Source organism: Desmodus rotundus, chromosome 4, assembly GCF_022682495.2.
Source record: "Desmodus rotundus isolate HL8 chromosome 4, HLdesRot8A.1, whole genome shotgun sequence".
NCBI lineage: Eukaryota > Metazoa > Chordata > Mammalia > Chiroptera > Phyllostomidae > Desmodus > Desmodus rotundus.
In genome coordinates this window covers 180397937-180412625 of record NC_071390.1, presented here as the reverse complement: position 1 = coordinate 180412625, position 14689 = coordinate 180397937, and the positions used below count along the sequence as shown (strand labels likewise).

General features: G+C 54.0%; 1 protein-coding gene across 3 annotated transcripts in view; it reads left to right on the top strand.

Annotated features, from left to right (window-relative positions):
- FAM193A (family with sequence similarity 193 member A) overlaps positions 1-14689 on the top strand; it is a 109284-nt gene that overhangs the window by 69369 nt on the left and 25226 nt on the right. For all 3 annotated transcript variants that reach the window (XM_053923581.2, XM_053923580.2, XM_053923582.2), the window contains exons 8-13: positions 3175-3252; positions 4472-4584; positions 4662-4904; positions 6214-6367; positions 6457-6636; positions 9424-9675. In XM_053923581.2, the coding sequence (XP_053779556.1) occupies positions 3175-3252; positions 4472-4584; positions 4662-4904; positions 6214-6367; positions 6457-6636; positions 9424-9675 (1020 nt within the window). The remainder of the gene's footprint in view (positions 1-3174; positions 3253-4471; positions 4585-4661; positions 4905-6213; positions 6368-6456; positions 6637-9423; positions 9676-14689) is intronic.

The window sequence follows — 14689 nt, the reverse complement described above, 5'->3', positions numbered from 1 at the left end:
GCCAGAAAGGGAATGCAGACTCAGACATAGCTGGTTGCTGGGGGGGCGGGGGGGGGGGGAGGTGGCTTATGGGGGGGGGGAGGACAACAGAGAAGCAGGGCTCCTGATGGAGGTGGGGCCTGAGAGTAGTGTGGTGCGTCAGCCAGAGCCTCTCAAGTGACGGGAGCAGGAGCTTCCAGGTGGTCCCCCAGCCCACCCCCTCTGTTAAGTTCATTTTTCACACTTACAATAGTAATATCTGCTTGCAAAGGAAAAAGAGTATCTCCTAAACTCCCAGGGGTATCCGTGTAACCAGACACTTAGCGCCAGTTTGGACCTTCCCGTCCGAGAAGATGCTTTGTACCCTTCCTCTGAAGTTGGATTTGTGTCCTGGGTTGCAGCAGTACAGTTAATATCCTTCCTACGGAGTTCACACCAGGCAGTGGATGGTTTGGGGGGCTCTGATGAGTGGCACCCCAAACCACCCAGCCCTGGATGGGCTGGTGGGGTGAACTTCCCAACAGCTGTCTCTGGTGCGTGCAGGGAAGCCAGGCCCTGTCCAGCCCTCTCGCTAGACACCGTAGACGCTGCAGGAGTTTTAGAGCCAATTGCTCGGAACCTCCTGGGAGACACTGGTGCCTTCTAGAAGCAGTGACAGCTTTGTCACAGCTGCAGCGCTGGGACGCTGTTTTGTTTGTTTTGGGCTGCAAAGGAGTTTGTTTGGACATTGCACACTGTCTGATGCTTGCCACGGATTTTTGATACTTTTTAGCAAATTACAGAAGTTTGCTTTTTTCCTAGCTTATTAAGATTATTTTTGTAAAAACGGGAATAGATACTGAATTTGACTGTATGGGTTTTTTTTCTTTTATGTATTTCCAAAAGGTTTCCTAATTTTCAGACATCGTGCATCCCTGGGATTAAAGCCTACTAGAGGTCTGGCTGGTTAGGGCACCGTCCCAGTGTGCCAGGGTTGTAGGTTCGGTACCCAGTCAGGGCGCGTAAAGAAAGCAACCAGTGAATGCATCCATAAGAGGAACAACAAATCGATGTTTCTCTGTCTCCCTCTCTTCCTTTCTAAACTCAAATACCAGTTTTTAAAAACCCTACTAGATCAGGATATTTTACTTTTAATCCGTTACAAGATTTAATTAGCCGATGCTCTGTCCGGGGTTTCTGGGTCTGTGTTCGGAGGTGTGACGGCACTCACTTCAGCAGCACATGCGCTAAGACTGAGGCGCAGTGGGGACCACGCTAGTCTCAGAGAAACAAACTGAGAAACCTTCTGTGTTTTCCACTGTTGGGGAATACTTTAAATTTTCTGTCCCATAAAGGATTTGCTGGAAATCCCCACTAAATTTCGGGTCTTGATTTGTTTTGCAGGCAGGAGAGACAGGACTACAGGGTTTTGTTTTGTTTTTTTTCAATCCTCACCCAAGGACATGTTTATTGATTTGAGAAGGGCGGAGGGGAGAGAGAGACAGTGTTTGCCTCCCGTGTGCACCCAGACCAGGGATCGAACCTGCAGTCCAGGCATGTGCCCTGGCCGGGGGCTGAACCTGCATCCTTCTGGTGTGCAGGACAACGCTCCAACCAACGGAGCCGCCTGGCCAGGGCCAGACTATTAATCTCTTACTACCTCTTCAGTTTACACTGCATTAGTAGTCTGCCTGGGCTCTCTGCTCTGTGCGTGAGCCTCACAAGTGGCTCTCTGCTGGGGGGTCGCCCACAGCGTTGCAGTGGAAGGGTCAGCCCCAGCCCAGCGTGTGCTCACAGGGAGGTGTGGGAATGAGAACGCCCCGGCCCTACTGGGCTGCCTCCTGCAGCCATGCTTTAGAGAGAGCACTTCGTCCAGCAAAGGGCCCAAGAGGGCAGCGTGTCTGCTGTCCCGCCGTCCCCATGGAGTGCCCGCAGAGCTGCTGTGACCTCAGGAGAAGCCTGTGTTGCCAGAGGAAATCTGAAAAGCTTTTTCCTGGGTGACTCAACTTTTTAAATTGTGCTGGCCCAACCAAATAGCCCGAGGCGCTGTTGGCAGCTCTTCCCAAGGCGGGAGAGGTGTCAGCTGTTTAGAGGTAGGAGACTCTCCTCAGGTGGCCCTTCCTCTCCCCAGGGCGTCTGTGTGGCCCTCTCCCTGCTGGTTCAGCCTGGGAGGTACAGGCAGCACCAGCATTTGCTGCTCTATTTCCCAATAATTTCAGCCTTTACTTTAAGTCCTTTCTACCTTATTAGGTGGTTTCTTGTTTTATGTTATTTTGGCGTCTTGCACTGAACGCATACTTCTCAGTCTTTTTTGTTCTGTTTTCCGCTCAAATGAGCTTAAACCTGTGTGTTTCCTACAGTGTGTTATGAGACTGGACTTGTGGGGCTTTCATTGCCGACTCTGTCAATGTCAGCTTCTTCTCTAGTAGTTTCAGCCACTGAAAGTTCTTTCCAAGTGTGTGAACTTTGTTACGAAATTATTCTTCACTTGTTTCAGAGGGTTTATTGGGAGCATTTTTTTGCCAGTAGGATTGAATGTATTTGGGAAGAAGGTACATATCCCGTTTCTATCTTTTTAGTGGTTACTGTTGAGTTTTTAATGATTATAAGAATACATTTATTTAACATAAAGATTTAATCTCATTTCATAGCCTCACCCTCCAGAGTAAGATAGTGCCTTTAGGTCATTCTTAATTTTCCCTCAGTTTGTTTTTATTAATTGTGGCAAAGAACCTGTTACCCAAGACGCATCACCTCGCTCGCTGCAGAGCACTCCTCTGGGCTCGCGTAGGTGGGTGACGCGGGCTCACCCTCTGTGTCCGCCCCCTTTCCCAGCCCAGTGCCCCTAGCTGCCTGCCTGCCGGGTTGTCCTCTTGATCTGCGGTCCTCACGGGCAGCGTCCATCACCCTCCTTTGCGTGTCCACCACATGCAGGGCACATCACAGGCCTTCAGTGGATGAGAGATACTCGCTCTCTGTACTGGCGATCCACTCTGACCCCCTTCGCGCTCTCTTTACCGTCGACACCGTGTCTCTGGTGATTTTGAGTCAGTCAGCAGGCGCCGACATGGTAGCAGTGTTGGCGACATTGGCTGTGCTGCCCCGCCCTTGTCCACGGTGATGCTTTCCCACGTATCATTCCAAACATCCCCTCGAGAGAGGCCTGGGGAGCTCCTGCTGGCACTCAGCGTCTTGCTTTGCTACTTCCCTTACTAGATGACAGTGAAAACCAAGCCACGCACGCTCGCAGAGGACTGGGAGACTTTCAGACAGCGGCGGTTCCTTGAAGAGCAGGTGAGGCTGTGGGTTGGCGCTGTTGCTCACTGCATAGCGAGTGGCTCTAAAAGACCAACTCAGCGAGCCCGATGGTCCCCTCCTGGGGAGGGGGGGTGCCATGTCCAGTTTATGCTCATGGGGCGACACGGTGAGGCCACCAAGCACACTGACCGCCCTTGCCACAGGGCACTTCTTTCCTCACTGTGGTGGCCTCAGGATGCCCAGCTTCCGGGAAACTTGGCTTCTCTTGGCTCTGGTCCTCATGCCGCTGCTGCTCCCCAGCTTTCTGAGTCTCCCTGGCCTCGCCCCCACACCTGCACCCACCTTCTCACCCCCGTGGTCTTCTCTGGCACCACAGGTAGACAGAGGGCCCCGTCTCCGGCTCGCACACCCGATCCCCCAAGCCTCCCTACGTGGCTTCTGTCCGGCCAGAAGTCCCTTCCAGCCGCCAGTGTCCCATGGCCGGGGCCGGTCCCGGTTCCTTCTGAAGTCCAGGTGCTCGCCTAGTTGTTGGCAGGTCTGGGTGTTACTTCCTAGGCAGTTCTCAGGCCCCCTCGTCTGGGCCTGTCTTCCTTCCTGCTGCTGGTGTCCTCTCCAGCCAGCCTTCCTTACAGCTAAGCTCTTTGCCCCGCCTCTGCCCTCTACGTGCCAGGCACCCAGGCCTCTGTCAGTTCGCTGATGGTTCGGGTGCACAGCCCGTAGGCCCGACTCCCAGTGCCCTGAGTCTCTGCCTTGCTCAGCCCAGGATCAGCAGGCCTTCGGGAGTTGTCAGAGGGACACCCAGCCTGGTTTCTGACAGCACCACCAGCACGGCCTCCTCCTGGCCTTGCTCAGGCCTGGGCTCCATGGTCCCCCAGCAGCTCTCTGCACGCACCTCCCTTTGACTCCATGGTTCTCCCCTTTCAGTTTCCTGCTGGTCTCCTCTTCCCGAACCGCAGCCCCATGGGGTCAGTGACTCATCTCTGTGCTGCTGCGGGTGCCCAGCAAGTGCCGGCCCACGGCAGGCTGCAGGGGGTGCGGGGGGCAGGCATCAGCTGGAGGGGCCTGTCCAGGGTGGCTGATCACTGGCCTGTGTGGCTCTGCCTGCACACTGCTGGCCTACCCCTGCTCCTGGCCCTGTCCCACCTCAGGAAGCCGTGAACCCAGTTTGGAAACGAGCATGACTAAAACTATAAAGCGCATAGGGACAGGAGACTTGCCCCGCAGGGTTAACCTACTGTTCCACAATTCCCTCTAGTTAACCAGTAGGAAAGCGGTCACTGGCGAGAACAACTTCACAGATGCCGTGAGGCAGGTGCTGTCGTCCCGGCTGAGCGTGCCTGACTGCCCCAGCTGCCACTACCGGAGGAGGTGAGCCAGCCCCTCAGCCTGAGGAGCACGCTTGGCAGGCCCTGGCTGTCTCGGTGACTGTCCCTCCTCCCAAACAGGTGTGCTTGTGATGACTGCAGCCTCTCCCACATCCTCACGTGTGGCATCGTGGACCCCCCTGTCCCCAGCGACACCCACGCCCACCAGCTGCCACTCCAGGTGGGCTCTGCCCCCGACTGTGTCTCTGAGATGCGCCCGCCCAGTGTGTCGTCTGCAAGCTCGGGGTCGGGCTCCAGCTCCCCGGTCGCCATCCAGCAGCACCCCAGACTCGTCCTCACGGACAGCGGCTCTGCGCCAGTTCTGTGAGTGCATCTCTGTAAGAAGGTTTCGGAGGTGTGAGCGGTGCAGCGACGAGAGACAGCAGGGGCGTCCACGAAGTGCCGACGTTGCGGTGCTGTCTGAGATAGGCCCTCTGTCTCTCTTAACCGTGGAATCAGAAATGCCAAACTCTGCTGTCTCTCATTACCTGAGAAGAAATGGAAGGTTAATCAGGGCCAGTGAGGAGCAAACATACTGGTGTGCAGGCAGGGCCACGCTTGCCCTGCGTCCAGCTAAGGACTTGGGTCATCACGGTGGCAACCCATTGAAGGGTTTGGTTTTCCGTGTCCCACGTGATCTGGAAGTATGTTTCTGGAGCTTGGGTGCCAGTGAATCATGGGGATGCTGACACCTCGGGAGTGGGTATGAGCCCTGACCAGGGCAAGGTGTCCCATCACCTCAGGTGCCGGGGGCCCTTGGGAACCCTGAGCAGCCCTCACCTGCCAGGTACTACTTGGGCCTCCTTGATGAGCTCTGGATTATAGAGCCTGTTGTATGTTGAGTCTCATTTCCTTAAAAATGGAAAAGATGCCCAAGTTCGGCAGTTCTGGATACTGCTAAAGCCAGAATGTCACCTCCTGGAGGTCCCGGTGCTAAGGCCACAGATGGAGCGGAGGCTTATGCTGACTGCAGGCCCATTCGGGGTCCTGCCTTGAGCCGCTCACACTGAAGGCCGCTGTGCCAGTTCTTGTCACACACCGGAAAATCATACGTTTCGAAGTGGCCCACGTAAGCGACAGCCTTGAAGCCAGTTCACGTGACCTTACTAAATGCCCCACATGCCCACAGTGTGGGAGTCCTGCAAAAGCGGCCGTTTAAGACCATGACTGACTCGAGCACGGCCGCTCTGGTAGCAGCACACAGCTAGTCACAGAAGCGCCCTTGAAGTTTTGTTCAGCTGGCCGCGTCTGAAGTCGCAGTGGTCATAAAAACAAACACTGGTGACCTGAGGTGGCTCCCGTCTGCCTTCGCTCTTTGTGGAACAGAACTGTGTCTTCTGGGCACTGGCAGAGAGCACACTGTCCCCCAGGGCACTTCAGGTGCAACGGAAATGTCGCAGCCCTTATTCAGGTCACGTTGTTGTGGTTCCTTCGTGTCTCTCCTTGGAGTGTGTTCTCTTCCTCCAGCTGGCACGAGTGGGCCGACTAGGCCTGTGCTCTGTGCTCCGATTCCTGAGCGATGTCAGCAAGTAGGAGCCGTGGTCAGGGTGGAGCTTCTGTAAAGAGAACGGCGTCAGGGGGTGTTGTCTGAGCCCCTGTGAGCGGCTCACGGCAACCTCTCTGCTTGTCTCAGCTGCAGTGACGATGAAGACGTGGCTCCAGTGTCGGCCACGTTCGCTGACACTTACCCGCTGAGTAACTACAGTGACGCCGAGGTGGTGGCCAGCATGAATGGGCTCCATGGCGAGTTAAACGGTGGCGGGGAAAACTTGGCCCTGAAAGACGAGGTACGGCCATGGCGACGCTGTTGGGACAGCAGCGGCCCAGGGTGGTGGCCAGGCGTGGGGCTCCTCACGGTGCTCTGCCTGTTGTTAAGTCCCCGCAGGTGAGCAGCAGCAGTGGCAGCTCTTCTGAGGCTGACGACGAAGAGGCAGATGGCAGGGGTCGCGGGGAGCCCCCCGGAGCCCCTCAGGAAGGCACGGCCCGAGGGAACGGGAACCCCAGCACGGCGGACGGCAAAGCAGACAGCCCCCCCCCATCTTACCCCGCTCCGCAGGTGCGGCTCCATCCCTCTGAACTCAGCGTTGTGCGAGGGCCCCTTGCTCTGGGTCTGTTGCCCCGTGCTCTAGGAGGAGTGAGGGCAGAGTCCGGTCTTGGCGAGCGGCTTCCGAAGGGCCGCCCTGGGGAGAGCCGAGGCACCTTACCAAGGATACCCAGGACGGGGGAAGCCGAGTCTGTCTGTCTCTCTCACCTGAATTCTGTCCGCAACGTCTCAGTTTTGCAGAACCCCAGTCAGTGTGGACATTTAGATGTCATGGAGATTTTGTCTTTATAGAAGCCAAGGGGAGAGGGTTTTTTTTAATAAAATAAAATAGTGGAATGGTAACATTTCAGCAAAGGTTAGTTTTCTAAAAGAGCTTTTTTACTCTGGAAGGTAACTGGTTTTCTGTTACCCAAAGGTGCGGGTGTCTTATCAGGCAGTTACGTTTTCTTAGACGGTTTTATAACAGATGTTCATGTAACTTTCGAATGATAGGAAGAAGTGAAGGTCAGGATGCTTGGCTAACTGATGCATTTTAATAGTGCAAATCTGGACCTGGCAGGGGAGGTGGCGGCGAGCAGCCCTGTTCCCCGGCTGGCCTGCCTGCCCTGTCTGGTCCCCGCCCCGCCCCTGGCCCCCATGGGTCCCCAGCGCTGCACGCTGCATTCTCCCAGCACTTAAGATGCACACGCAGGTGTGTGTGCTTTCTTGCTCCACACAGAGGCTTGTCCTGATGCACACTCCCATCTGCTCCCTTCGCGGCACGGGTCCTCACTGACTGTGCACAGCGGGTGTCTGCACTCTTTGCCGTGGCTCTGTGGTCCTTTGTGTAGGCACAGCTGAGTCGCATCCTGTTTTTCTTTGGTCCCCTGCTGATGGGCATGTGTGTTTATCAGCTATTTGTGAGCAGCCTTATCCGCCGGACATTTCGTGCATAGGCAGCTACGTCCCTAGGGTGGGTGGCCAGTGGCCTCCACTAGCCCCTCCAAGAGGCCGATGTCGCCTTCTTGGAATTTTGCCCACCTGATAAGACACAGTGACCCCTGGAGGGTTCGGTCGTCGTTTTGTTGCTTGTGGGCCGAGTCAGGCAGCCCCTCCTGTGCGCATTTGTCTGCTGTTTTGGCATCGAGCTGTACGAGGTGTTCTTGTGCTGGTACAAGTTCTTTGTCAGGTGTGTGGTTTGCATGTATTTTCTCTTGGCCTGTAGCATATCTGTTAGTTTTTTTATGATGCTTTTTGAAAAGCAAAAGTTTTTCATATTGATGCATTCCAGTTTACCAGGTTTTTATGAAACATCCTTCTGACGTCACATCCACAAAAACGTTGCCTGAGACACCGCCATGCTTTAGCTCCCACGCAGTCAGGTCTGTGGCTCACTGGCCTCGGTTGTTGCTCACGGTGGTGACGTGAGGGTCTAAACGCATCTTCCTGCAGGCGTGGCCCTCCATGTGCCCTGGCACCGCGACTGCGCTCTGCTCGCCTGCCCCTCAGCCCTTTCCCCAAGGGCCTGGACTGCGGCTCGCTGGTCTTTCTCAAAATTGCATTTCCATCGGAGTTTTGGAATCGACTTGTTACCTTCTACAAAAAACCTGCTTACGTGGGTTTGTTTTTTTGGAGGGGGAAGATTTCATTCATTCATTTTTAGACAGAAGGGAAGGGAGGGAGATAGAGAGAGAGAAACATTGGTTGGTTGCCTGCACTACACTCCCTGACCGGGTACTGAACCTGCAGGCCAGGCCTGCGTCCTGACCAGGACCTGAACCGGCGACCTTTCACTCTGTGGCACAGCGCCCAACCCACTGAGCCGTACCAGTCAGGGTCCTGCTTAGATTTTTGTAGAGATTGGGTTGAATTATTAAATATCCTTGAATCCTTTGGTAGTATCCAGCAAAATTCTCTGATCCTAGTCTTCTGTTAGTGGGAGGGTACAGATGGATGTGGGGAAAATTCAGTCTTAAAAAGTTAAACCCGTCAGCCTGTGAACATGCTCTGTTTTCGCACTTATTTAAATCACCTTTAATTTCTGAGTGTAAAAAATTTCTGGTCGATGGGCCTTGAACACATTTTTAAAACTTATTCTTAAGTTCAGATGTTTTTGATTCTGTAGTAAGTGGTCTTTCCTTATTTTGACTTTCGGTTGACCGTTGGAAACGTATAAAAGCCCCCCCATGGCGCCTTTTCCTCAGAGGGCTTTACCTGCACCTGGTGTGCTGAGTGGTGGTGCCCCTGCCACGGCCCTCACTTCTGCCACGTGGGGTTACCCCTCTTCCTCCCTGCACTTCCTGTCCTTGTACCACACAAGTTTTGGGCACCATCTTCATTCTGCTCTTGATTTTTTCGTTGTGTTTTCCGGTTCAGGGGTGTGGGGATTTGGCAGGGACAGAGCCTCAGGCAGGAGGCCAGGCTCCCATCTTGCTCACGGTAAGTTCCCACAGAGGCACATGAATAAACACTTCTCAGCTGCCGTTTCCCTTTGGTTGATTTCCAGAGCCTCTGACAGTTAGTTGTGTTCAGTTTGACACTTCATTCCACCTCAGCGGAATTCCCATCTCTGGTCCATTCTGCCTTTGCCAGACAGACCCAGGATGCAGACAGCCACTGGGGAATGGGGTATGCACCCCTCTCTTCAGGTGCCTGTGGTCCTGGGCTCTCGGGTCCCTCATTTCCCACAGAAGGAGGACCCCAGCCAACAGGGTGTCAGGATGAGCCTGTCCCTGCTGTGCACCTGCTTGGCAGGGTGCTTTTGACTTGAGCTTCACCCGTCTCCATCTCTCTGAGTAAGCAGGTACTTCTTTCCTTCAGGCCGAACAAGCCGTGAACACTTGTGAATGCCACGTCTGTAAGCAGGAAGCTTCTGGACTGCCGTTGTCAGCCATGACGGCCGGAGCCCTTCCTCCAGGCCACCAGTTTCTGAGCCCGGAGAAGCCCACACACCCCGCTCTGCACCTGTACCCCCACATCCATGGGCACGTGCCTTTGCACACGGTCCCACACCTGCCTCGCCCTCTGATCCACCCCACCTTGTACGCAGCACCCCCCTTCACACACAGTAAGGTAAGTCGGGGCAGAAAGGGCCTGGCAGACAGAAACCCATAGACTGGCAGCCCGTTCAGAACAGCGCCCACTCTGGTGGAAGGTCTGCCAGTGTTTCCCTCTCTCAGTAGCTCTCAAGCTCTGGGAATGGTGAACCTTTATGTTATAAAAACAGTCACGAAAATCATGGTTTGTTCCTTCAGAATTCACTCGAATGCAAGGTTCTTTGGGTGATGGGTCATACCTGGGGCAACTGCCCTTGTGGCTTCGAGGGCTGGGCTCGTCCTGGGAGGGGCAGTGGGGGCCCTTTAACATCGGCTGGGCTCTAATCAGAAAAACAGAGGACTTGGAGAAACGCACGGCTGGAAGGAGAGACCCTGGGCACAGTGCACCAGAGGGTCCCCGTGCATGCGGCTGAGAGAGGCAGCTGGAGGCAAGCTGGACAGGGCTCCCCAGGGCAGGAGTGGGGATCCTGAAAACACGAATTTCTGGGTAACTGCCTTCTCGCAGATCCCCGTGCTCATGTTTGCTGTCCTGGACTCTCCAGGGGGTTTTAGGTGGGACTCGCTGTTTGGCGCTGTAGACAGCTTTGCCTCTCTAGAGCTGTTTTGAACTTACCTTTATTAACTCTTACCATACGTCCTGATTTTTATTATCAGTTATTCTGGTTCAAGATCGTTTCTAATCAAAAACAGAATTCTGGCCAAATCCTCCTGATTTATTAATGTAAAATAGTGACCAGCTGAAACAGAAAGGGAGGACATGTCACAGGGGGGCTTTTCAGGCTCTGTGTGCATTTTTGTCCCTGCGTGGGAGCTGTGCAGGGCTTGGGTGGAGCCCGGAGTTGGGTTTGCCCTTTGTGTGCCGGGCCAGGTGCAGGTCAGGGGTGAACACGGCAGCTTGAGAATTGAGTCCAATCCTTCAGTCACGTTCTGTTACAGTAAGTACTTGGAAATCATAACCAAGTTTATGCCTAAGTTGTGTTGGGTTGAATGTTGCTCAGTCCGAACACGTCAGGATGCTTTTATTAATAGAACGATTTAAATAGCATTTTCAGGTGCGGACAGTAGGTCCTCAGTAACGTTTTGTTCAGCATCGGTCCGTCATAAATGAGATCGATGACGAGATGCCGTAGGACCCTGACTCCTGTTAATGCCAGCCCACTTGTGGCAGAATTGGTTGTGTTATACATTGTTTTGCTGGAAGTCACAGAACTTACCGCGGGTGTTAAGGGAGGCCTCTCTGTGTTCGAAGCCAGGCTGCTTTCGCGGTCCAGCCCGCCTGTGCGGCCTCTTCCCCCGGGCGCCTGTGTGAGGCTAGGAAGCCGTCACCCCGTTCTTCCCTGAACAGAGTTTTGTGTTCTCTCTTCTGAGGAGAGAGCACAGAACATACTCTTACTCTTCCCCACTGGTAGAGGCTGTCAAGAGTTAGTTCCCGAAATTCCTCGTCAGGTCGTGAGGCTGGTTCATTCCCAAAGGGCGTGGGCACACGGTAGTTAAAAAGCAGCTTCCTTGGACTCGTGGCCTTCTCTGTGGATGTCACAGCTCGTCTACAGGGTGAAGGGGAAACCAGCATGAGGGGAGCGTCGTCTGTGTCTCCAGTCTCTTTACCTGATACCTAGTAGACTTTACTCTCGGAGGCGGGTGTGGAAGATTCCGGGTAGAAAGGCAAATCCAGAGGTCGAGCGGTTGAGCTTTATTTTACCCACTGTGCAGTTCCTGTCGGGACTGTTTGCTGACGCATGTAAAATACATTAGCTGACGCCTTTCTTATCTGGAAAAATGAAACGCGTTTGGCAAAATATTTCACTTGCACCGGGTTTAGACTGTTTCTCTAAACAAGCGTGCCTTGTCCCTTACCAGGACTTGCAGAATGAGTGTGTCGTACCTAGGTTGTCTGACTTAGTCGAGTGCTGTGGCCGCATCTGGATGTAAAGGCATGAGGTGTTGGTAGCTCATGAGAGTGGATAGAAGCACCTTTGAGAGAGCAGGCAGGCTGCAGGGGCGCATGTCGTGTATTCCTTCAGAGCCACACTCTCAGAGGGGCTGCGGCTGCTCCGTGAGGTGTGCCGAGCGTAGCTGGGAGGCGGGCGGCCGTGCGCACAGAGGCACTTCGACCTGCCTGCCTCTGTGTCTGCGTCGTCAGGACTTCGGGAGTTCTGCTCCCCTGGGATGGCAGGTGTCGCCGTTCAGACTCGATGGCATTGTCATAATTCCGTTGTCAATGGCCCGTGCTTTGGGCATTGTGGGTAAATACTGAGTACCTAAAATGGTCAGGATGAGTATTACAAGAAGTTTACTTTCTTGTAATTAGGAAAACTTGAATACTCTTTCTGTTTTCCGATGTCACCATATCAGTGATACATTTAATTTGTATGTTGAGGTAAAAGTTATTTGAAAGTTAAAAAGTAGTTGCAGGAGGAAAACACAGTAATGAAATACTAGAAAAGAAATTAAATCTATGGCGGTGTATCTCCAAGCATTTCAGGGCTTCCCAGCTACCTTTCTGTCACTGAGCCCGACTTGCATTCCATTCTGCTCTGGGAACTGTGTGTTTCGATTACATTCAGTGTGTCACGGCTGCTTTATGGCCCGGAGCGGGGTCTGCCTTGGTGAAGGTCTCATGGGAGCCTGGGAAGGATGCGTGTCCGCTGCTGCTGGACGAAGTGGTCTGCAGGCGCCAGGTGCATGTGGTTGGCTGGTGTGGCTGTTGAGTTTGACCACGTCCTCGCTGGCCTGCTGCCTGCTGGGTCTGACGGAGAAGTGCTGGCGTCTCTGACCATGATAGTGGAGTCGTTTCTCCTCACAGTTCCAGCAGTTTCTGCCCCGCACGGTGTGATGCTCTCTTGTTAGGTGCACACACGCTAAAGACTGTCTCATCTCCTTGGAAAACAGACTGTGTAATGAATGTTACACGACTCCATTATCCCGGGGGCTTCCCTTGTTTGGAAGTCAGAAAAGCTGCTCTAGCTTCCTTCTGGTTGAGATGAGCTTCAAGTTAGCACGTACACCCTTTTAGCATATCAATTATCCTTATTTTTAAAGTGTTTAACAGCTGTATTGGAGTGTACATTCTAACTGATCTAAGTCCCCTTCAGACAGCACTGTGCTGCTTGGTGTGCAGTGTAGGTGCCTTTGACAGGTCACTCCCGATCCGTCCCTGCGTCCCTGGAGCCGAGTTGTCATGGCCTCCACTCGCGCACGGCCGCTGACACTGCCGCAGACGGGGCTGCAGGGTGCAGGTTAGACAGTGAACGGTCCAAAGAAGAAGGGGCTGTGTGTTGCTGGTGTTTATTCCTCCTCTGCTGCTCCCCCTTCCGTCCTGCTGACTCAGCCATCTGCCCTGCAGCCAGTGTTTCTGCCTGAAGAAAACCTCGGCGGCATTGCCGACACCGCCTGTGGGGCAGGCCTGCTGGCCACAGGTCCTCTCGGGCTGCGTCTGTCTGAGGAAGTCTTTACCTCTTCCCCACTTTTCAAGGATAATTTCACTTGGTACAGGATTCTAGGTTGGCAGCGGGGGGGCGGGGGGGGGGGCGGCTCTTTCAACACTTACACATAGCTGACTTCACTCTTTGCTCGATGGTTTCTGATGAGATGTCCTCCGCAGTTCTTTTCCTTGTTTTAACAACGCAGGGCCGCCTTCCCTCCCCTGCCCCCAGGCTGCTTTCACAATTTGCCTCTTTGTTTTGGTTTTCTTTTTGTGCTGCAGTTTGAATATGATATGCCGAGGGGTAGGTTTGGGGGTATTTGCTCTGTTTGGTGAGCTTCCTGGCTGCGTGGTGTGGTGTCTGTCATTAGTTTGGAACATCCTCAGCGTTGCGATTTTAAATATTTCTTCCGTCTGTTCTCTCTTTTTTTTCTTCTGGCGTTCCAGTGACCACATATTGCATGTGTTAAAATTGTCCCACAATATTTGGATGTTTTGTTCTTTTTGGTGGTGGTGGTGGACTTTATCGTTTCTCTGGGCATTTTCATTTGGAAAGAGTTCTGTTGATGTTTCTTGACGCTCACTGGTTCTTTCCCGGCCGTGTCCAGTCTACTGCTCAGCTCATTGAAAGCAGTGTTTCTCTCACAGTGTTCCCCTCCAGCATCTCTCTTTGATTAAGAGCTCCCATCTCCCTTTTCACTTCACTTGCATGTTCTTGTGTACTGTCTACTTCGTCCACTGGAGCCCTGCGCGTGGCGACCACTTCCAGCCGTTCTGTCCCCACGCACCTGCCACCCTGCTGCCGGGACTCCCAGAACGGGAGGAGCCTGCCCTCCTCCTGTCGTGTGTGTGTGTGTGTGTGTGTGTGTGTGTGTGTGTGTGTGTGTGTGTGTGTCCCCGCTCACTCTGAACCTGTCCACATCAGTCTTCCAATTAGCCCTGCAGGGGTTGTAGCCGATCTGAGAGATACACACCAGCTCTTTTCTTAAATATTGTCACACATATTGGGTGCACAAGTTCAAGGTCATGACTAGGCTGACGCACGTCACGGATGTGCATGTAGCTATTTTGTGTCTGAGTGAAACCTTCGGACCTCAGTCTGTTTGTTGTTGCGGCTGACATGTTTCCTTACGTGAGGCAACTTTTTATTGTGAGGTCATGTTCATCTCCCTCTGTGAGAACCCAAGACCTGGAACAGGAGGCCTCCTCCAGAGAGGGTTTCCGTGTGCCAGTGCGAGGTACGCAGGGGCGCCAACCTGCCTCGGACCGGCCAGCTCCTCTGGACAGCCTCCAGCTCTCCAGGCCTCCGGTGGGACCTCTGCCCAGCCCTGAGTTCTCCTGCCACGCGCTCACCACTGCTTTGTGGGCAGGTCCCCTTGCTTTCTCGGTGGCTCAGCACTTGGCTGCAAAGGTGTTGGTGTCATGTGTCTGGGATCTAGAATGAAGTGTCCCCCTTTGTGTGGCAGCCCCAGCGGGGGTGGGGAGCGTGTGACCTCACAGAGCAGAGTAGACGTGAAGTGTCACCTACCATCCCACGAGGCCCAGGGGTGGTCAGTCCCGACTGCAGGGCCAGATCAGGACTGACCCCAAGGCTCCCGGCCTTCAGTCC